This window comes from Rhinoraja longicauda, chromosome 8 (genome assembly GCF_053455715.1).
Source record: "Rhinoraja longicauda isolate Sanriku21f chromosome 8, sRhiLon1.1, whole genome shotgun sequence".
Classification (NCBI taxonomy): Eukaryota; Metazoa; Chordata; class Chondrichthyes; order Rajiformes; family Arhynchobatidae; genus Rhinoraja; species Rhinoraja longicauda.
The window spans coordinates 71811110-71832823 of record NC_135960.1 but is presented as its reverse complement, the minus strand read 5'-3'; the positions used below and the strand labels follow the sequence as shown (position 1 = coordinate 71832823).

The window sequence follows — 21714 nt, the reverse complement described above, 5'->3', positions numbered from 1 at the left end:
CCGTGACTGCCGTCCTCTGTCTCACTGATCCACCTCAAACTGGTCGGAGATGCTGATCAATCTGTGACCGACCGTAGATCTGAGTAGAAGACGGCGACATTGTCCATGTACAGGGTGGTTTTGTTCTGAGTGCTCCCACTGCCTGGCAATGTCACCCCTCTTAAGCTCTCATCCTTCCTGTGTAGTGTGACTGGGTAGTGTGTGGGTAGTGTGTGGGTAGTGTGTGGGTAGTGTGTGGGTAGTGTGACTGGGCAGTGTGTGACTGGGTAGTGCATGGGTAGTGTGTGGGTAGTGTGTGACTGGGTAGTGTGTGACTGGGTAGTGTGTGGGTAGTGTGTGGGTAGTGTGTGGGTAGTGTGTGGGTAGTGTGTGGGTAGTGTGTGGGTAGTGTGTGGGTAGTGTGTGGGTAGTGTGTGGGTAGTGTGTGGGTAGTGTGACTGGGCAGTGTGTGACTGGGTAGTGCGTGGGTAGTGTGTGACTGGGTAGTGTGTGGGTAGTGTGTGGGTAGTGTGTGGGTAGTGTGTGTGTAGTGTGACTGGGTAGTGTGTGGGTAGTGTGACTGGGTAGTGTGTGGGTAGTGTGTGGGTAGTGTGTGGGTAGTGTGTGGGTAGTGTGACTGGGTAGTGTGTGGGTAGTGTGTGACTGGGTAGTGTGTGGGTAGTGTGTGACTGGGTAGTGTGTGACTGGGTAGTTGTGACTGGGTAGTGTGTGGGTAGTGACTGTGTAGAGTGTGGGTAGTGAGTGTGACTGTGTAGTGTGTGGGTAGTGTGTGGGTAGTGTGTGACTGGGTAGTTGTGACTGGGTAGTGTGTGGGTAGTGACTGTGTAGAGTGTGGGTAGTGAGTGTGACTGTGTAGTGTGTGGGTAGTGTGTGACTGGGTAGTGTGTGACTGGGTATTGTGACTGGGTAGCACACAAACTAAAAACTTGCCAATGTACCTCGGTTCACGTGACAATAATAAACTATACTAAACTAATAATACTCCCCTCTGAGAAGTGTAATTCAGATTTCATTGGACACCCGTGACCAATGCGACCATTGAAATGGAGGGGAGGGGATGGAGGGGGGCTAGGAAATGCATCATCGATCTGGCAGGATATGCAACTTCCTATTAGGATTATCATTCCCACCACTTTTCATGGAAATCGAGTTATCAATGAGGCGATTACCAAAATAAAATCAAGTGAGTAGCATTTTATTTGTGTTTCAGAAATACTTCAACATGACAAATTCATATTTTCGGGCAACAATCTAGAAGTCCCTCATGCGCCTGAAGGACCCGATGGTGGAGTTGTAGCCGCCCCAGTCATTGTATTTCCTGTACTCTCCGGGTCTCATGAAGTACTGTCGGCCTCTGTAGTTGGGCTGTTCATACAAGGTCCAGTAACCATCCATCACGTGACAGGAGTGGATGTCACGGTTACGGAAACGATCGTAGACGGAGGGACAGTCGTCCATGAATTCCATCATCTGCCCTCCAAAGTCAGGCCTCTCGTAAATCTTCATCCTGTAGTTGCTCCCTCGGGACTGGAATGGAAAGGCAACAAATCAAAGCATTCGGCAAAAAGGATTTTTATTTATGCTCGTGATTGTATCTATCTCCCGTTAGGTTATTACAGTTGCAGGTGAGATCTAAGCCCAGGAGCATTCAATAAGTGGACAATCCAGAATAATGATACATCAATGGAGATAGAAGCTAAGTTGCATTTGACAGTGGATTATTATTCATTCATTAAACGCAAAACCTCTAAGATAAAATTGAAAGGAATTTGGAAATGTTGTAAACCGTTATTGTTTTCTCGAAGGTGCGTAGATTATCAGTAAGATTACAACTAGAACACTATTAATGGTTCTCAGGTTGTATTGTCCAGATATTTGAAATGCTTTGGCGAGCTTTCAGAAGGAAGTGGAAGCTTTCATTGCCGAACCTGGGAATGGCGAAAGGCATCCCAAACCGAATATAGAAAGAGATGACTTCTTCGAGCTTTAAAGGATCAATCATTACAGATCCTCTCATGTTTCGACCGGGAGCAATCTCAATGCAACCAGTTCACATCGGTGATGGAGCAGGTAATATATTTAAAGGAAACATAGGCCAACCAAGGGCAACTAGGGTGTTTAATTCAACCTTCAGGATATTGGTGTCAACCAAATTTCCAGCAAGTGGAAGAAGCTTTGTTGCCCAGCCACTGTCTGCAGATCCATCCCAGTTCTCTCAACAACACTGAGTTGTATCCTGATGTTTTCGAGAGAGTGATAGATATAGATCTTAGGGCCAAGGGATAGGGGGAGAAAGCAGGAACGGGAAAGACTGGAGCGACTAGGCTTGTATACACTGGAATTTAGAAGGAATTTGAGAGGAGATCTTATCGAAACGTATAAGATTATTAAGGGGTTGGGCACGCTAGAGGCAGGAAACATGTTCCCAATGTTGGGGGAGGCCAGAACAAGGGGCCACAGTTTAAGAATAAAGGGTAGGCCATTTAGAACTGAGATGAGGAAAAACTTTTTCAGTCAGAGAGTTGTGAATCTGGAATTCTTTGCCTCAGAAGGCAGTGGAGGCCAATTCTCTGAATGCATTCAAGAGAGAGCTAGATAGAGCTCTTAAGGATAGCGGAGTCAGGGGGTATGGGGAGAAGGCAGGAACGGGGAACTGATTGAGAATGATCAGCCATGATCACATTGAATGGCGGTGCTGGCTCGAAGGGCCGAATGGCCTCCTCCTGCACCTATTGTCTATTGTCTATTGTCTATTATCAGTCATGGTCACATTGAATGGCAGTGTTGGCTCAAAGGGCCGAATGGCCTTCTCCAGCACCTATTTTCTATGTTTCTATGCTGTGTTGTGCATTGTAACACTCCTCAACACACCTATACACATCAATGTAGAGGGGCTGCACATAAATCAGGCATCCATTACCTGGGAAGGACCTGTATTCCAATATTATCTTGGGAATCGGGGGGAATCTGCTATTTAGATTCAGTCTATTTAGTGAATAGAAGCTTTGATTTAGTTCCAAGCAGAATGTGAACAAGGGTTAGATGGCATAATAATTTCAAATAATTTCAACACTTGCTAATTCTAAAAGCCCTTCAAAAATAGGATTTGTAGGACAATATTTGCAGCTCTGCATGTCCATGACAAGAGTACAAACCCACCCAGTACTGTCCATGCCAAGGGAAATGCCAGTTAAATCTGCCCCAAATGTGAAAACTCCACATGAATGCAATAAACACTTGTGCAACGTTTAAAGAGATGTGTGTAGGAGGGAACTGGTTTAAACTGAAGATAGACCCAAAAAGCTGGAGTAACTCAGGAGGTCAGGCAGCATCTCTGGAGAGAAGGAATGGGTGACGTTTCGGGTCGAGACCCTTCTTCAGAAGAGAAGCCCCAGCTAAGAAGCGAGAAGTGTTTTAGTGAAGCCTGCTGTTTCACGCTTCATTTCAAACTTACACCAAAATTTGAAATAGCATAAAGCAGGAAGATTAAAGTCACGAACGACAGAAAAAAGGAAGAACAATAAAAACCTTAACTTATAAAAAATAGTTTAGTGATGGAGATTAATCTCCAAGAAAGAACATTGTTAACAGGTCCCAACACAACGGAGTTACAGTACATTAAAGTTTACGTGTCTTCCACTCACCTGAGGGTAGGTGCGGCAGGACCTGATGTTGTCGTTGAATCCCATCCAGCGCTGGTAGTCAGGATACTCCCCCCTGTTCAGGACATACTGGTACCCCATGTAGTTGGGTCTCTCGTACGCCACCCACCAGTCACTGTCCACACGGATGGAGTTACAGCGGCTGAAGTAAGAGGACAGATCAGCACAGTCAGTGCTGCACTCATAGTGCCGGCCCTGGAAGTTCCTGTCCTCGTAGAAGATGATCTGTGGGGAAATTAAACAGATGAGTTATTATTTTTCATCTGGTTGAAACATTATTGGCAAATCCTGAACACATGGGGAGCTGTCTTGCCTTTCCCATTTTGAGCTTCAGTCTGGAGATCCACCTGTATACAACACTGCCTCATGCAGCAGGGTATTTATATGCTGAACCAAAATGCCACTGTTGGAAATACCTTTGTTATTCTAATGGTTTCAGTAGTATATATCAGCTAAAAGACAAAGTTAACATAAAACCTTCTAGCACGGCAGACAAAGGCCCCTGATTCAGGTTTTTAGATGAGCTCAGATTCTTTTTCATTCTGCTTTGACAATGTTTAATTGTTCTGGGCCAAATGTTCATGAACAAGTGCTGAAGGTGCCTCCATGGGCAGCCTAGTCGTGGCATTAGTGACTTGGATAGGTTAGGTGAGTGGGCAAATGCATGGCAGATGCAGTATAATGTGGATAAATGTGAGGTTATCCACTTTGGTGGCAATAACAGGAAAGCAGACTATTATCTGAATGGTGGCCGATTAGGAAAAGGGGAGATGCAACGAGACCTGTGTGTCGTGGTACACCAGTCATTGAAAGTAGGCATGCAGGTGCAGCAGGCAGTGAAGAAAGCGAATGGTATGTTGGCATTCATAGCGAGGGGATTTGAGTATAGGAGCAGGGAGGTTCTGCTGCAGTTGTACAGGGCATTGGTGAGACCACACCTGGAGTATTGTGTACAGTTTTGGTCTCCTAATCTGAGGAAAGACATTCTTGTCATAGAGGGAGTACAGAGAAGGTTCACCAGATTTATTCCTGAGATGGCAGGACTTTCATATGAAGAAAGTCTGGATAGACTCGGCTTGTACTCGCTGGAATTTAGAAGAATGAGGGGGGAACTTATAGAAACTTACAAAATTCTTAAGGGGTTGGACAGGCTAGATGCAGGAAGATTGTTCCCGATGTTGGGGAAGTCCAGAACAAGGGGTCACAGTTTAAGGGGGAAGTCTTTTAGGGCCGAGATGAGAAAGTATTTTTTCACACAGAGAGTGGTGAATCTGTGGAATTCTCTGCCACAGAAGGTAGTTGAGGCCAGTTCATTGGCTACATTTAAGAGGGAGTTAGATGTGGCCCTTGTGGCTAAAGGGATCAGGGGGTATGGAGAGAAGGCAGGTATGGGATACTGAATTGGATGATCAGCCATGATCATATTGAATGGCGGTGCAGGCTCGAAGGGTCGAATGGCCTACTCCTGCACCTATTTTCTATGTTTCTATGTCTATGTTTCTATTATTAACACATTTTTATTGCTTATCCTTTTTACAGAAGATGAAATATGACTTTGTCCTGGATTTCAAAGACAGTGTCCGGGCCTACAGTGTCCGGGCCTACAGTGTTCGGGCCTACAGTGTTCGGGCCTACAGTGTCTGGGCCTACAGTGTCCGGGCCTACAGTGTCCGGGCCTACAGTGTCTGGGCCTACAGTGTTGGGCCTACAGTGTCCGGGCCTACAGTGTCTGGGCCTACAGTGTTGGGCCTACAGTGTCCGGGCCTACAGTGTTCAGGCCTAATGTGTCCGGGCCTACAGTGTCTGGGCCTACAGTGTTCGGGCCTACAGCTCCGTCCGGGCCTACAGTGTCCGGGCCTACAGTGTCCGGGCCTACAGTGTCATTTTTCATTCTGCTTTGACGCTGTTTAATTGTTCTGGGCCAAATGTTCATGAACAAGTGCTGAAGGTCCTAGTCGTGGCATTATTACCACTTTTTTATTGCTTATCCTTTTTTACAGAAGATGGAATATGACTTTGTCCTGGATTTCAAAGATTGACTGAGATGTCTTAATCTCAATGTACCTTACACCTGCATGCAACATGTGTACAATACCATAGAAAGATGCAAAAAGCTGGAGTAACTCAGCAGGACAGGCAGCATCTCTGGAGAGAAGGAATGGGTGATGTTTCAGACATTTCTCGACCCGAAACACCACCCATTTAATTTCAAACCAGAGATGCTGTCTGTCCCGCTGAGTTACTCCAACATTTTGTGTCTCTTTTCGGTTTAAACCAGCATCTGCAGTTCCTTCCTGTACAATACCAAAGGTCGGTAAATCCTGATTGTGTTTAGTTGCTCTGGCAATGTATTCCATATTTTGTATTAAATTAATATCAGTAACTGGTGGAAGGCGACACTCAGTTAATGACTCAGGTCAATGACCCAATTCTCGGAACTCTTTGCTAAAACAAAACATGGGCCTGGAGAAGTTGTGGTAGTTGTCATTTGTCATTGATGAACTATGTGCAAAGTCTAGAAGGCTGTCGTGTCTTTGATGATGTGCTGTTCCTTGACCTCATTCTCTGGAATCTTCCGGAATTCGTTGAGGATGTAACTAGGAAAATTGACAGGGGAGAGCCGGTGGATGTGGTGTACCTCGACTTTCAGAAATCCTTCGATAAGGCCCCATATAGGAGATTAGTGGGCAAAATTAGAGCACATGGTATTGGAGGTAGGGTACTGACATGCATAGAAAATTGGTTGACAGACAGAAAGCAAAGAGTGGGGATAAATAGGTCCCTTTCAGAATGGCAGGCAGTAACTAGTGGGGTACCGCAAGGCTCGGTGCTGGGACCGCAGCTATTTACAATATACGTTAATGACTTGGATGAAGGGATTATAAGTACCATTAGCAAATTTGCAGATGATGCAAAGCTGGGTGGTAGTGCGAACTGTGAGGAAGATGCTATGAGGTTGCAGGGTGACTTGGACAGGTTGTGTGAGTGGGCGGATGCAGTTTAATGTGGATAAGTGTGAGGTTATCCACTTTGGTGGTAAGAATAGGAAGGCAGATTATTATCTGAATGGTGTCAAGTTAGGAAAAGGGGATGTACAACGAGATCTGGGTGTCCTAGTGCATCAGTCACTGAAAGGAAGCATGCAGGTACAGCAGGCAGTGAAGAAAGCCAATGGAATGTTGGTCTTCATAACAAGAGGAGTTGAGTATAGGAGCAAAGAGGCCCTTCTGCAGTTGTACAGGGCCCTAGTGAGACCGCACCTGGAGTACTGTGTGCAGTTTTGGTCTCCAAATTTGAGGAAGGATATTCTTGCTATTGAGGGCATGCAGCTTAGGTTTACTAGGTTAATTCCCGGAATGGCGGGACTGTCATATGTTGAAAGACTGGAGTGACTAGGCTTGTATACACTGGAATTTAGAAGGATGAGAGGAGATCTTATCGAAACGTATAAGATTATTAAGGGGTTGGACACGTTAGAGGCAGGAAACATGTTCCCAATGTTGGGGGAGTCCAGAACAAGGGGCCACAGTTTAAGAATAAGGGGTGGGCCATTTAGAACTGGGATGAGGAAAAACATTTTCTGTCAGAGAGTTGTGAATCTGTGGAATTCTCTGCCTCAGAAGGCAGTGGAGGCCAATTCTCTGAATGCATTCAAGAGAGAGCTGGATAGAGCTCTTCAGGATAGCGGAGTCAGGGGGTATGGGGAGAAGGCAGGAACGGGGTACTGATTGAGAATGATCAGCCATGATCACATTGAATGGCGGTGCTGGCTCTTTGCCACAGAAGTTGGCAGAGATAGATAGATTTTTGATTAGTACAAATGTCAGGGGTTATGGGGTAAAGGCAGGAGAATTGGGTTGGGAGAGAGAGATAGATCTGCCATGACTGAATGGCAGAGTGGACTTGATGGGCTGAATGGCCTAATTCTGCTCATATCACATATGACCTTATAAGGGCTTGGATGGGCCGCCATGTGCTACTGACGATGGATCTCAGGATATGACAAGGACAGAGATTCAAGAACCATTTAGTTGTGTTTGATATTATCACATCTACCGATGTACAGTGAAACATGTTGTTTATGTGCTATCCAGAGAAAGAAATGACCACACATGATAACAATCAAGCTGTCTACAGTGAACAGATAAAGGATAAAGGTTACAAAATCTAGTGCAAAATACAGTCCGAGCAAGTCTGATTGAAGATGGTTGAAAGGTCTCTAATGAGATTGATGGGAAGTTAGGACTGCACTCCAGCTGATGAGAGGATCATTCAGTGGCTGAATAACAGATGGGAGGAAACTGTCCCCAGAGGTATGAATTGATTTGAATTGAATTGAATTGAATTGAATTGAATTGAATTGAATTGAATTGAATTGAATTGAATTGAATTGAATTGAATTGAATTGAATTGAATAAATTTTATTAGCCAATTATGTATACATACAAGGAATTATTCTTAATGTTTTAATGTTTAATGTTTTATGTGTTTTCAAACTTCTATGCTTCTTGCCTGATGTGTGAGGGGAGACGAAGGATGAGACTGGTCCTTAGTTATGCTGGAGTCAATGGAAGGGAGGTTGATTTGCGTCTGGGCTTAGTCCACGACTCTCTGCTATCTGCAGGGGCCACAGTTTAAGAATAAGGGGTAGGTCATTTAGAACGGAGATGAGGAAAAACTTTTTCACTCAGAGAGTTGTGATTCTGTGGAATTCTCTGCCTCAGAAGGCTGTGGAGGCCAATTCTCTTGAGGCTTTCAAGAGAGACTTAGATAGAGCTCTTAATGATAACGGAATCAGGGGGTATGGGGAGAAGGCAGGAACGGGGTACTGATTGTGGATGATCAGCCATGATCACATTGAATGGTGGTGCTGGCTTGAAGGGCCGAATGGCCTCCTCCTGCACCTATTGTCCATTGTTTATTGTCTCTTTCTTGCTGTCTTTGACAGAGATATTCCCAAGCTCTGTTGTGATGCATCCCGACGGAATACTTTCGATATGATACGATACGATATGATAAAACTTTATTCATCCGTGGGGGAGATTGATCTGCCGATGGTCACAGCACACAAGGCACACATAAACTCGAAACACAAAAGTGAAAACAAGAGAAAGAGACAAGCGGCTGTTGGCTGGCTGGCTAAACCGGAACGAACAAACAAACAAACAAACACAGCCTTATCTCCTGGGCAGAGGATTCTAAAACTAGAATCTTCACAGGTTTCAACAGCGCATCTGTGAAAGTTGGTGAGGGTTGTTGGAGGACATTACACTGGAATTTAGAAGGATGAAAGGGGATCTTATCGAAACGTGTAAGATTATTAAGGGGTTGGACACGTTAGAGGCAGGAAACATGTTCCCAATGTTGGGGCAGTCCAGAACCAGGGGCCACAGTTTAAGAATAAGGGGTAGGCCATTTAGAACGGAGATGAGGAAAAACATTTTCAGTCAGAGAGTTGTGAATCTATGGAATTCTCTGCCTCAGAAGGCAGTGGAGGCCAATTATCTGAATGCATTCAAGAGAGAGCTGGATAGAGCTCTTAAGGATAGCGGAGTCAGGGGGTATGGGGAGAAGGCATGAACAGGGTACTGATTGAGAATGATCAGCCATGATCACATTGAATGGCGGTGCTGGCTCGAAGGGCCGAAGGGCCGAATGGCCTACTCCTGCACCTTTTGTCTATTGTCTATTGTCTATTGTCTATTGTCTATTGTCTATTGACATGCAACACTTCCTAAGTCTTCTGAGGACGTAGAGTGCTTTCTTGACCATTGCTTCAATGTGGCTGGTCCAGAACAAATTGCTGGTGATTCCGAGGAACTTGAAGCTTTCGATCATTTCTACTTCGGCACCATCAATGTATACTGGAGAGTGTGTACTGCTTTACTTCCTGAAGTCAGACATAATCTCCTTTGTCTTGCCGATATTGAGGGACAGGTTGTTCTCTTGGCACCAGGTTATGAGGTTCTCAATCTCATTCCTCTTCTCCATCTCATCATTATTTGATATCTGGCCCACTACAGTGGTGTCTTCTGTGAACTTGTAAACTGAGTTGGATTGGTATTTGGCTGCACAGTTATGAATGTATAAGGCGTAGAGTCGGGGGCTGAGAACGTATCTTTGTGGGGCACCCATGTTGAGGAGTATCGTCGAGGATGATTCTTCACCGATCCTCACTGATTGTGGTCTGTTGGTCTGTTGGTCAGGAGGCCGAGGCTCCAGTTGCAGAGCAGAGTGCTGACTCCAAGTTCCACGAGTTTGGAGATGAACTAGGTTGGGATAATGGTACTGAAAGCAGAGCTGTAGTCTATGAATATGAATCTGTTGGAGGTGTCCATCCAACCCAGGTGTTCCAAGGTTGAGTGTACGACCAGGGCAGTGACATCAGTAGGTGAGAATATGACAGATGGAATATACAATGTGGAATATGTGAAGTTATCTACTTTAATGCACATAACAGCATATCGGTGGATCTGTGGAATAGTGAGAGAATGGAGTGGGGGAGTTCAAAAGGATCTGCCTATGCTTGTACAGAAGTCAACAAAGGTTACTGTGCAGGTGCAGTGAGCAATTAAAAAGATAAATGGCATGTTAACCTTGATTATTAGAAGGTGGAGTACAGGAGCAAGGACATCTTATTGCAACTTTATAGGGGCCTTTTTAGTTTAGTTTAGTTTAGTTTAGAGATACAGCACAGCAACAGGCCCTTTGGCCCACCGGGTCCGCACCGACCAGTGACCCCCGCACATTAACACTATCCTATACCCACTAGGGACAACTTTTACATTTACCAAGCCGATTAACCTACAAACCTGTACGTCTTTGGACAGTGAGAGGAAACCGAAGATCTCGGAGAAAACCCACGCAGGTCACGGGGAGAACGTACAAACTCCGTACAGACAGCACCCATAGTCGGGATGGAACCCGGGTCTCCGGCGTTGCATTCGCTGTAAGGCAGCAACTCTACCGCTGCGCCACCGTGACCGCCCTAAATATTGTGGAGATATAAGAGATTGCAGATGCATGAATCGCGAGACAAAACAAACTGCTGGACAAACTCAGCAAGTTAGACAGGGTCTGTGGGATGGACAGATAACTCATGAAGGGTCCCAACCTGAAACATCATCGGCAGGAAGGAACTGCAGATGTTGGTTCAAACCGAAGAGAGAAACAAAATGCTGGAGTAACTCAGCGGGACAGGCAGCATCTCTGGAAGAGAAGGAATGAGCGACATTTTGGGTCAAGACCCTTCTTCAGACTTCTGAGGATGGGTCTCAATCCAAAACGTCACCCATTCCTTCTCTCAAGAGCTGTGGCCTGTCCTGCTGAGTCATCATCTGTTCATTTCCCTCCACAGACGCTGCCTGGCCTGCAGAGTTCCTGAAATATTGTGTATAATTTTGGTTTCTCAACCTAAGAAAGAATGTACTTGCCATCGAGGGAGTATAGGTTCTAGGTTGGGTAGAATTGCCATATGAGGAAAGATTTAATGAATTTCAAGAGTTTAGGGAAGGAGAGGCATCCTTGTCAAAGCATACCAAATTTAGGACTCAAATGAGAAATCTCTTCACACAGAGAGTGGTGGAGCTTAGGCATTCTCTACCCTAGAGGCCAATGCAAGCTTATATCATGTGTTCATTCAAGTCACATTTCGATAGAATATTAAGGCAGTTAAGGGATAGGTAAATAGTGCTGAAGTAAAAATTCAGTCCATGGTCTTAAATAATGTTGCAGGTGGCTTGGAAATCTGAAGAAGGGTCTCGACCCGAAACGTCACCCATTCCTTCTCTCCAGAGATGCTGCCTGACCCGCTGAGTTACTCCAACATGTTGTGTCTGCCTTCAGATTTCCAAAACTGCTCCACCATTAATTAAGATTGTAGACCGATTAAAAAACAAACTAATCAGAACTTTCCAGTGTGACTTGTGCTCCAATTATACTTTTATGTTGGTCTATTTGGCCTCTGATAGAAGGAAGACTCATAGAAACATAGAAACATAAACAATGGGTGCAGGACAGGGCCATATGTCCCTTCGAGCCAGCACCGTCATTCATTGTGATCATGGCTGATCATCCACCATCAGTAACCCGTGCCTGCCTTCTCCCCATATAACATATAACATATAACATATAACAACTACAGCATGGAAACAGGCCTGTCCGGCCCTACCAGTCCACGCCGACCATTCTCCCTGACCTAGTCTCATCTACCTGCACTCAGACCATAACCCTCCAATCCCCTCCTATCCATATACCTATCCAATTTACTCTTAAATAATAAAATCGAGCCAGCCTCCACCACTTCCACCGGAAGCCCATTCCATACAGCCACAACCCTCTGAGTAAAGAAGTTCCCCCTCATTTTACCCCTAAACCTTTGTCCCTCAATTCTGAAGCTATGTCCCCTTGTTGGAATCTTCCCCACTCTCAAAGGGAAAAGCCTACCCACGTCAACTCTGTCCGTCCCTCTCAAAATTTTAAAAACCTCTATCAAGTCCCCCCTCAACCTTCTACGCTCCAAAGAATAAAGACCCAACCTGTTCAACCTCTCTCTGTAGCCTAAGTGCTGAAACCCAGGCAACATTCTAGTAAATCTCCTCTGTACCCTCTCCATTTTGTCGACATCCTTCCTATAATTTGGCGACCAGAACTGCACACCATACTCCAGATTCGGTCTTACCAATGCCCTGTACAATTTCAACATTACATCCCAACTTCTATACTCGATGCTCTGATTTATAAAGGCAAGCATACCAAACGCCTTCTTCACCACCCTATCCACATGAGATTCCACCTTCAGGGAACAATGCACAGTTATTCCCAGATCCCTCTGTTCCACTGCATTCCTCAATTCCCTACCATTTACCCTGTACGTCCTATTTTGATTTGTCCTACCAAAATGCAGCACCTCACACTTATCAGCATTAAACTCCATCTGCCATCTTTCAGCCCACCCTTCCAAAAGGCCCAAGTCTCTCTGTAGACTTTGAAAATCTACCTCACTATCAACTACTCCACCTATCTTAGTATCATCTGCATATTTACTAATCCAATTTGCCACACCATCATCCAGATCATTAATGTAAATGACAAACAACAGTGGACCCAACACAGATCCTTGGGGCACTCCACTAGACACTGGCCTCCAACCTGACATACAATTGTCAACCATTACCCTCTGGTATCTCCCATTCAGCCATTGTTGAATCCATCTTGCAACCTCACTATTAATACCCAACGATTTAACCTTCTTAATCAACCTTCCATGTGGAACCTTGTCAAATGCCTTACTGAAGTCCATATAGACAACATCCACAGCCTTGCCCTTATCAATTTCCCTGGTAACCTCTTCAAAAAATTCAAGAAGATTAGTCAAACATGACCTTCCAGGCACAAATCCATGTTGACTGTTTCTAATCAGGCCTTGATTATCCAAATAATTATATATATTGTCCCTAAGTATCTTTTCCATTAATTTTCCCACCACAGACGTCAAACTAATAGGTCTATAATTGCTAGGTTTACTTTTAGAACCTTTTTTAAACAAAGGCACAACATGCGCAATGCGCCAATCTTCCGGCACCATCCCTGTTTCTAATGACGTTTGAAATATTTCCGTCATAGCCCCTGCTATTTCTGCACTAACTTCCCTCAATGTCCTAGGGAATATCCTATCAGGACCTGGAGACTTATCCACTTTTATATTCTTCAAAAGTGTCCGTACCTCGTCTTCTTTAATCCTCCTAATTTCCATCACTACTCTACTTGTTTCGCTTACCTCACATAATTCAATATCCTTCTCCTCGGTAAATACCGAAGAAAATAAATTGTTTAATATCTCCCCCATTTCTTCCGGCTCAGCACATAGCTGTCCACTCTGACTCTCTAATGGACCAATTTTATCCCTCACTATCCTTTTGCTATTGACATATCTGTAGAACCCCTTGGGGTTTACTTTTACATTACTTGCCAAAGCAGCCTCATATCTCATATCCCTTGATTCCACTAGCCCCTAGAGCTCTATCTAACTCTCTTTTAAATCCATCCAGTGAATTGGCCTCCACTGCCTTCTGTGGCAGAGAATTCCACAAATTCACAACTCTCTGGGTGAAAAAGTTATTTTCTCACCTAAGTTTTAAATGACCTCCCCTTTATTCTTACACTGCGTGGCCCCTGGTTCTGGACTCCCCCAACATTGGGAACATTTTTCCTGCATCTAGCTTATCCACTCCTTTTATAATTTTATACTCACTGATGAAGTCTGAAGAACACTGCAGGAACGAGGTGCTGATTGTGGATGATCAGCCATGATCACGGTGAATGGCGGTGCTGGCTGGAAGGGCCGAATGGCCTACTCCTGCACCTATTGTCTATTGTCTATTGTCTGTAGTGATGTTCTGGGACTGGAATGATTGACCATTGTAATGCATCTGCAAGGTATGGCAGCAGGCAACTCTGCGAGTGTTTTCTCTTTGACACTCATTGACTTCATTGTTAGCAGGGTCCTTAGTGCTCCACTCTCTCAAGCATTGCCTGTATGTCATGGGCAGTCACTCTCACCACACCGCTAACGTACCCTCTTTGCCCCACATTTGGACGAAGGCTGTAGTGAGGCGTAGAGCTGAGTGGTCCTGGTAGAAGCCGGACTGGCCATTGGGAAGTAGGTTATTGTGTAAATGATGCATGACAGAGTCCCAGAGTCATAGAGTGATACAGTGTGGAAACAGGCCCTTCATAGAGTCATAGAGTGATACAGTGTGGAAACAGGTCCTTCATAGAGTCACAGAGTGATACAGTGTGGAAACAGGCCCTTCATGGAGTCACAGAGTGATACAGTGTGGAAACAGGCCCTTCATAGAGTCATAGAGTGATACAGTGTGGAAACAGGCCCTTCGCAGAGTCACAGAGTGATACAGTGTGGAAACAGGCCCTTCGGCCCAACTCACCCAAACTGGCCAACAATGATCCAGCTACCCTAGTCCCACTTGCCTGCGCTTGGTCCATATCCCTCCAAACCTGTCTTATCCATGTAACTGTCCAACTGTTTCTTAAACATTGGGATAATCCCAGCCTCAACTACCTCCTCCGGCAGCTTGTTCCATACACCTACCACGCTCTGTGTGAAAAAGTACCCCTCGGATTCCTATTAAATCTTTTCTCCTTCACCTTGAACCTATGTCCTCTGGTCCTCGATTCCCCTACTCTGGGTAAAAGACTCTGTGCATCTACCCGATCTATTCCTCTCATGATTTTGAACACCTGTATAAAATCTCCCCTCATCCTCCTGCGCTCCATGAAATAGAGACCCAGCCTACTCAACCTCTCCCTATAGCTCACACCCTCTAGTCCTGACAACATCCTCGTAAATCTTTTCTGAACCCTTTCAAGCATGATAGCTTTGTCAATAATACATTATTTATCATTGATGTTTGAGTTAGGACTGATTGGACAGTAATTAACCAGATCGACCTTGTGCTGCTTTTTCTGTACGGGGTAAGATGTCCTTGCTCCTGTACTCCACCTTCTAATAATCAAGGTTAACATGCCATTTATCTTTTTAATTGCTCGCTGCACCTGCACAGTAACCTTTGTTGACTTCTGTACAAGCATAGGCAGATGCTTTTGAACTCCCCCACTCCATTCTCTCACTATTCAACAGATCCACCGATATTCTGTTATGTGCATTAAAGTAGATAACTTCACATATTCCATATTGTATATTCCATCTGTCATATTCTCACCTACTGATGTCACTGCCCTGGCTGTACACTCAACCCTGGAACACCTGGGTTGGATGGACACATAGAAACATAGAAACATAGAAAATAGGTGCAGGAGTAGGCCATTCGGCCCTTCGAGCCTGCACCGCCATTCAATATGATCATGGCTGATCATCCAGCTCAGTAGCCTGTACCTGCCTTCTCTCCATACCCCCTGATCCCTTTAGCAAAAAGGGCCACATCTAACTCCTTCTAAAATATAGCCAATGAACTGGCCTACTCTGTGGCCTCAACTACCTTCCGTGGCAGAGAATTCCACAGACTCACCACTCTCTGTGTGAAGAAATGTTTTCTCATCTCGGTCCTAAAAGACTTCCCCCTTATCCTTAAGCTGTGACCCCTGGTTCTGGACTCCCCCAACATCGGGAACAATCTTCCCGCATCTAGCCACTCCAACCCCTTAAGAATTTTATATGTTTCTATAAGATCCCCCCTCAGTCTTCTAAATTCCAGCGAGTACAAGCCCAGTCTATCCAGTCTTTCCTCATATGAAAGTCCCGCCATCCCAGGGATCAATCTGGTGAACCTTCTCTGTACTCCCTCTAAGGCAAGAATGTCTTTCCTCAGGTTAGGAGACCAAAACTGCACACAATACTCCAGGTGCGGTCTCACCAAGGCCCTGTACAACTGCAGTAGAACCTCCCTGCTCCTAAACTCAAATCCTCTTGCTATGAATGCCAACATACCATTCGCTTTCTTCACTGCCTGCTGCACCTGCATGCTTGCTTTCAATGACTGGTGCACCATGACACCCAGGTCACGTTGCATCTCCCCTTCTCCCAATCGGTCACCATTCAGGTAATACTCTGCTTTCCTGTTCTTGCCGCCAAAGTGGATAACCTCACATTTATCCACATTATATTGCATCTGCCATGCATTTGCCCACTCGCCTAATCTATCCAAGTCACTCTGCAGCCTCCTAGCATCCTCCTCGCAGCTAACACTGCCACCCAGCTTCGTGTCATCCGGAAACTTAGAGATGTTGCATTCAATTCCCTCGTCCAAATCATTAATATACACTGTAAATAACTGGGGTCCCAGCACTGAGCCTTGCGGTACCCCACTAGTCACTGCCTGCCATTCCGAAAAGGACCCGTTTATTCCTACTCTTTGCTTCCTGTCCGCCAACCAATTTTCTATCCACCTCAACACTGAATCCTCAATACCGTGTGCTTTAAGTTTGTACACCAATCTCCTATGTGGGACCTTGTCGAAGGCCTTCTGAAAGTCCAGATATAACACATCGACTGGTTCTCCCTTATCCACTCTACTAGTTACATCCTCGAAAAATTCTATAAGATTCGTCAGACATGATTTGCCTTGCTGACTTTGTCCGATGATTTCACCACTTTCCAAATGTGATGCTATCACATCTTTAATAACTGATATAGGTGGCCAAGTTTCCATATATTTGTTTTAATGCCATTTTTGTCAGTATATTGGAATGGTTAGGCAATACATGCAGCGAGTTCAGAGTGTTGGTCTTCAGTATTCAGTATCGAGTAAGGTGTTGACTCCAGGAATGAGTGGGTTAGCATATGATAGACAATAGACAATAGACAATAGGTGCAGGAGGCCATTTGGCCCTTTGAGCCAGCACTGCCATTCAATGTGATCATGGCTGATCATTCTCAATCAGTACCCCGTTCCTGCCCTCTCCCCATACCCCCTGACTCCGCTATCCTTAAGAGCTCTATCTAGCTCTCTCTTGAATGCATTCAGAGAATTGGCCTCCACTGCCTTCTGAGGCAGAGAATTCCACAGATTCACAACTCTCTGACTGAAAAAGTTTTTCCTCATCTCCGTTCTAAATGGCCTACCCCTTATTCTTAAACTGTGGCCCCTGGTTCTGGACTCCCCCAACATTGGGAACATGTTTCCTGCCTCTAACGTGTGCAACCCCTTAATAATCTTATACGTTTCGATGAGCGTTTGACAGCACTGGGCCACTACTAGCTCGAGTTCTCCCCATTTACAAAATAGTCTACACCGACGCTCAAAACGCATGACTCCACGCTTTGCTGCACTATATTCCATCTGCCACTTCTCTGCCCACTCTCCCAACCTGCTCAAATCCTTCTGCAGAGTCCCTCCCTGCTTTCTCCACACTACCTGCCGCTTCACCTGTTTTCATATCATCCGCAAACCTGGCCACAAAGACCTTCAGTCCTCTCATCCAAATTGTACATTGACCCACGATCGAGTCGTCCTTCACCTCACACGGCCTCCATTCCTGCCCCAGGGGCACCTCCTGCAACCGACCTCGTAGCGTCCAGTGTGCGGGCGGGTACGGCATAACCCGCTCACCGACATTGTCGTTTCCCTGTGTCCACTGCCACCACCATCTTGAATCAGGCATCTGGGAACCACCATCTTGAATCAGGCATCTGGCAACCACCATCTTGAATCAGGCTCCTGGCAACCACCATCTTGAATCAGGCATCTGGCAACCACCATCTTGAATCAGGCAACCTGGTAGATTTATAGTTGCCATTGTAAATTATGAGGTATATTTTTAAAAGTTATCTCCTGCACTTTTGGTCGAAGATTTGGTCTAGATTCAAGAGTCTTGTCACATGGATTGGCAATGGAATAATGAAATTCTTACTTCCTGCAGCTTAACAGGCCCGTTAACATAATAACACACAAATAAATATGTAATAGGAAATAATGCGTTAAATTAATAACAGTAGTTTCGTTTAGTTTTAGTTTCAGTTTAGTTTAGAGATACAGCGCGGAAACAGGCCCTTCGGCCCACCGAGTCCGCGCTGACCAGCGACCCCCGCACACTAACACTATCCTACACACCAATTTACATTCGTACCAAGCCAATTAACCTACAAACCTGTACGTCTTTGGCATGAGTAATACACAGTAACCATAACAGTACAGGTATGTAGGTTAATTGACTGGGTAAATGTAAAAATTGTCGCTAGTGTGTGTAGGGTAGTGGTAATGTGCAGGGATCGCTGGGCGGCACGGACCCGGTGGGCCGAAGGGCCTGTTTCCGCGCTGTATCTCTAAACTAAAACCTAAAACTAATAATCTCTCCTGGAACTGATGCAGTGACAAGGAAAGCTCATTAATGCCTACAGTACATGACTTAGAGGATCGAGGAGATTTGGTGTGTCGATGGATACACTGTCATACCTCTACAGTTGCACAGCAGAGAGCAGACTAACATCATCCTACACACTAGGGACAATTTACATTTATACCAAGCCAATTAACCTGCAAACCTGTACGTCTTTGTAGTGTGGGACAAGACAGAAGATCTCGGGAAAAACCCACGCGGGTCATCGGGAGAACGTACAAACTCCGTACAGACAAGCACCCGTGGTCAGGATCGAACCCGGGTCTCCGGCGCTGTGAGGCAGCAACTCTACCGCTGCACCAGAATCTTCAGATCTTCAGAACTATGCAAGCCCAGGAAGATGACTCTGTTGACTCTTTCCACAGCGATTGTGTTGATGAAGACAGGTTCATGGCTCCCCGGTTTTCCCTTCCAGAAGCCAATCATGAGCTCCTTGGTCATGTTAACGTCGTGAGCAAGACTGTTGACCCGGCACCATTCCATCACATTTTCAATCTCTCTGCTCTATTTTGACTCATCATTGCCCCGTTATTCATCCAACAACGGTGGTGTGGTCGGCGAATCTAAAGATGCCGTTGGAGCTGGGTCCAGCAATACAGTCATGGGTACAGACAGGGTAGAGCAGGGCACCAAGCACACAGCCCTGAGCAGCAATGGGGGTTTTATACACAGGTGTATAAACACAGGTGCTTGGTCGGGAGCTCCAAGCTGCACGACCTTCGACAAGCCCCGACCCGGGGTAGATCGCCCGGCGTGGGGGAGCTGAGATCCCCCCCGATGCAGGAGCTTGATCGCCCCGACGAGGAATTCGCCTTCCATCACAGTGAGGAATGTGGAGGAGTCACTGTGGGGGATGTTCATGGTAAAATGTATTTTGTGTGTCCTGTTGCTTTTTATTGTTATGACTGTACGGCAAATGAAGTTCCTCGTATGTTGCAAAACATACTTGGCTAATAAAGTATGATAGTGATTGTGATTGTGATTGATTGATTGTGAGGTGTCTGGAATAAGCTGCCAAGGGTAGTGGTGGAAGCAGACACGATAGTGATGTTTAAAAGGCTTAAAATATGCAGATGGATATCTATATATGTATAAGGGCAGGAGGGATGTGGATTATGTTCAGGCAGAGGACAGGCAGCATCTCTGGAGAGACGGAATGGGTCATGTTTCGGGTCGAGACCGTTCTTCATGTTTGGGGTACACATTGTGGGGCAGGGGACCTATTTGTGTGCTGTACTGTTCTATGTTCTCTGTTCTGCTCTTAAATCCCACAGCTGCCATGGTGGGATGTGAATCTGGGTCTGTGGATTCAAGATTTCAAGATCTATTTATTGTCACATGTACCACTAAAGATGCAGTGAAATTTGAGTTACCGTACAGCCATACTAAGTGGAAAGCAACAAGACACACAGCCACATCAAATAAAATGTAACATAAACATCCACCACAGCGGATTCCACATTCCTCACTGTGATGGAAGGTAATAAAGTTCAACCACCTTCCTCTTTGTTCACCCGCGGTCGGGGCTGTTGAACCGTCCACAGTCGCCGCTGCCGAGACAAAGGACCGCAGCTCCGCGATGTTAAAGTCCGTGCCGTGCCCGTTGCATGTAGCGCTGGGCCAGGAAAGGCCGCCAACTCCTCGATGTTAGGCCGCAGTGGGGACGGAGATACGATACGGAGAAAAATCACATCTCCGTCGAGGTAAGAGATTGACAAAAAGTTTCCCCCCAACTCCCCCCCCCTCCCACATAAAACAAACCAAGAAACACCAAAACATACTTTAACACATACTTAAAATAATAAAAAAACAGTAGAAAGGACAGACAGACTGTTGGCGAGGCAGCCAGTGCTGGTGGCGCCACCTGGTGGATTCCTACTTCAGCCAAGGATTTGACAGAACTGCGCCTCATATCAGGAGAGGAATACAACTGGCTGTGCTTGCCTCTGCACAGTCTGTCTTTCTGAGCCATCCTGCAAGACAGGTGACTAAAATCTGGGCGTGACAAGACCTGACAAGACCAAGGAGAGCTCTGAAACCCAGATCTACACCACCCATCGCTTGTGGACACCGAGTCTTCTGGTCATCGAGTCGTACAGCACGGAAACAGGCCCTTCAGCCCAACTTGTACATGCCAACCGTCTAAGCTTGTTTACGAAGGGGAATGGCTACAGGGGATTAGTAGTCTAGGACCAGAGGGCACAGCCTCAGAATAAAAGGACGTTCCTTTAAGAAGGAGATGAGGAGGAATTTCCTTGGTCAGAGGGTGGTAAGTCTATGGAGATCAATCAGCCATGATTGTATGGCGGCGTAGACTTCAAGGGGCCGAATGGCCTAATTCTGCTCCTATCACTTATGACCTTATGAATTGGGAGTGACATTGATGGATAATGGATTTGGTCTTCTCAAAATGTAGTTGACAAACTTTCTGCTGTGCCAGTCCACCAGTCTTATTATTAAGGGGTTGGACACGTTAGAGGCAGGAAACATGTTCCCAATGTTGGGGGAATCCAGAACCAGGGGCCACAGTTTAAGAATAAGGGGTCGGCCGTTTAGAACGGAGATGAGGAAAAACATTTTCACTCAGAGAGTTGTGATTCTGTGGAATTCTCTGCCTCAGAAGGCAGTGGAGGCCAATTCGCTGGATGCTTGCAAGAGAGAGCTAGATAGAGCTCTTAATGATAGCGGAGTCAGGGGGTATGGGGAGAAGGCAGGAACGGGGTACTGATTGAGAATGATCAGCCATGATCACATTCAATGGTGGTGATGGCTCGAAGGGCCAAATGGCCTCCTCCTGCACCTATTTTCTATGCTTCTATGTTTCTATGAACGTTTCCATGCTCTGTGACTCAATGACTCTATGACGCTTTGACTCTCCACCCTCTAGTCTTTGACATTTCCTACCTGGAGAGGTGGACGTTATGCACAGGTGAGTGGAACTAACGTAGGCAAAGTGTGCACAGGTGAGTGGAACTAACGTAGGCAAAGTGTGCACAGGTGAGTGGAACTAACTTAGGCAAAGTGGTTGGAATGGGTGATTTGGGCCAATGGGCCTGTTTCCATGCTGGAATATCTCTCTAACTTTGTGAATATGCAGGATAGCATTTATAATCAAATTCATTGTGTCTTATTTGCATCACTTTGCTTTGCATACCTATAAAAAACTTCCAGATAAACC

At 45.6% G+C, this 21714-nt stretch overlaps 1 protein-coding gene across 1 annotated transcript; it reads right to left on the bottom strand.

Annotated features, from left to right (window-relative positions):
* Nucleotides 1–1251: 1251 nt before the first annotated feature.
* Nucleotides 1252–8693, bottom strand: LOC144596087 (gamma-crystallin S-1-like). Its single transcript, XM_078404250.1, has 3 exons — nt 8685–8693; nt 3645–3887; nt 1252–1527 (listed from the first exon to the last, which is right to left on the bottom strand). Exons 1-3 carry the CDS (start codon nt 8691–8693, stop codon nt 1252–1254), a joined length of 528 nt encoding a protein of 175 aa, XP_078260376.1.
* Between the last annotated feature and the right edge of the window lie 13021 nt (nt 8694–21714).

What these genes read in the sequence shown, in the direction of transcription:
- LOC144596087 (XM_078404250.1), bottom strand. An exon ending in CCTGCCGCACCTACCCTCAG is followed by an intron (nt 1,528 to 3,644) that starts GTGAGTGGAAGA and finishes TTTCCATTCCAG; the next exon opens with TCCCGAGGGAGCAACTACAG.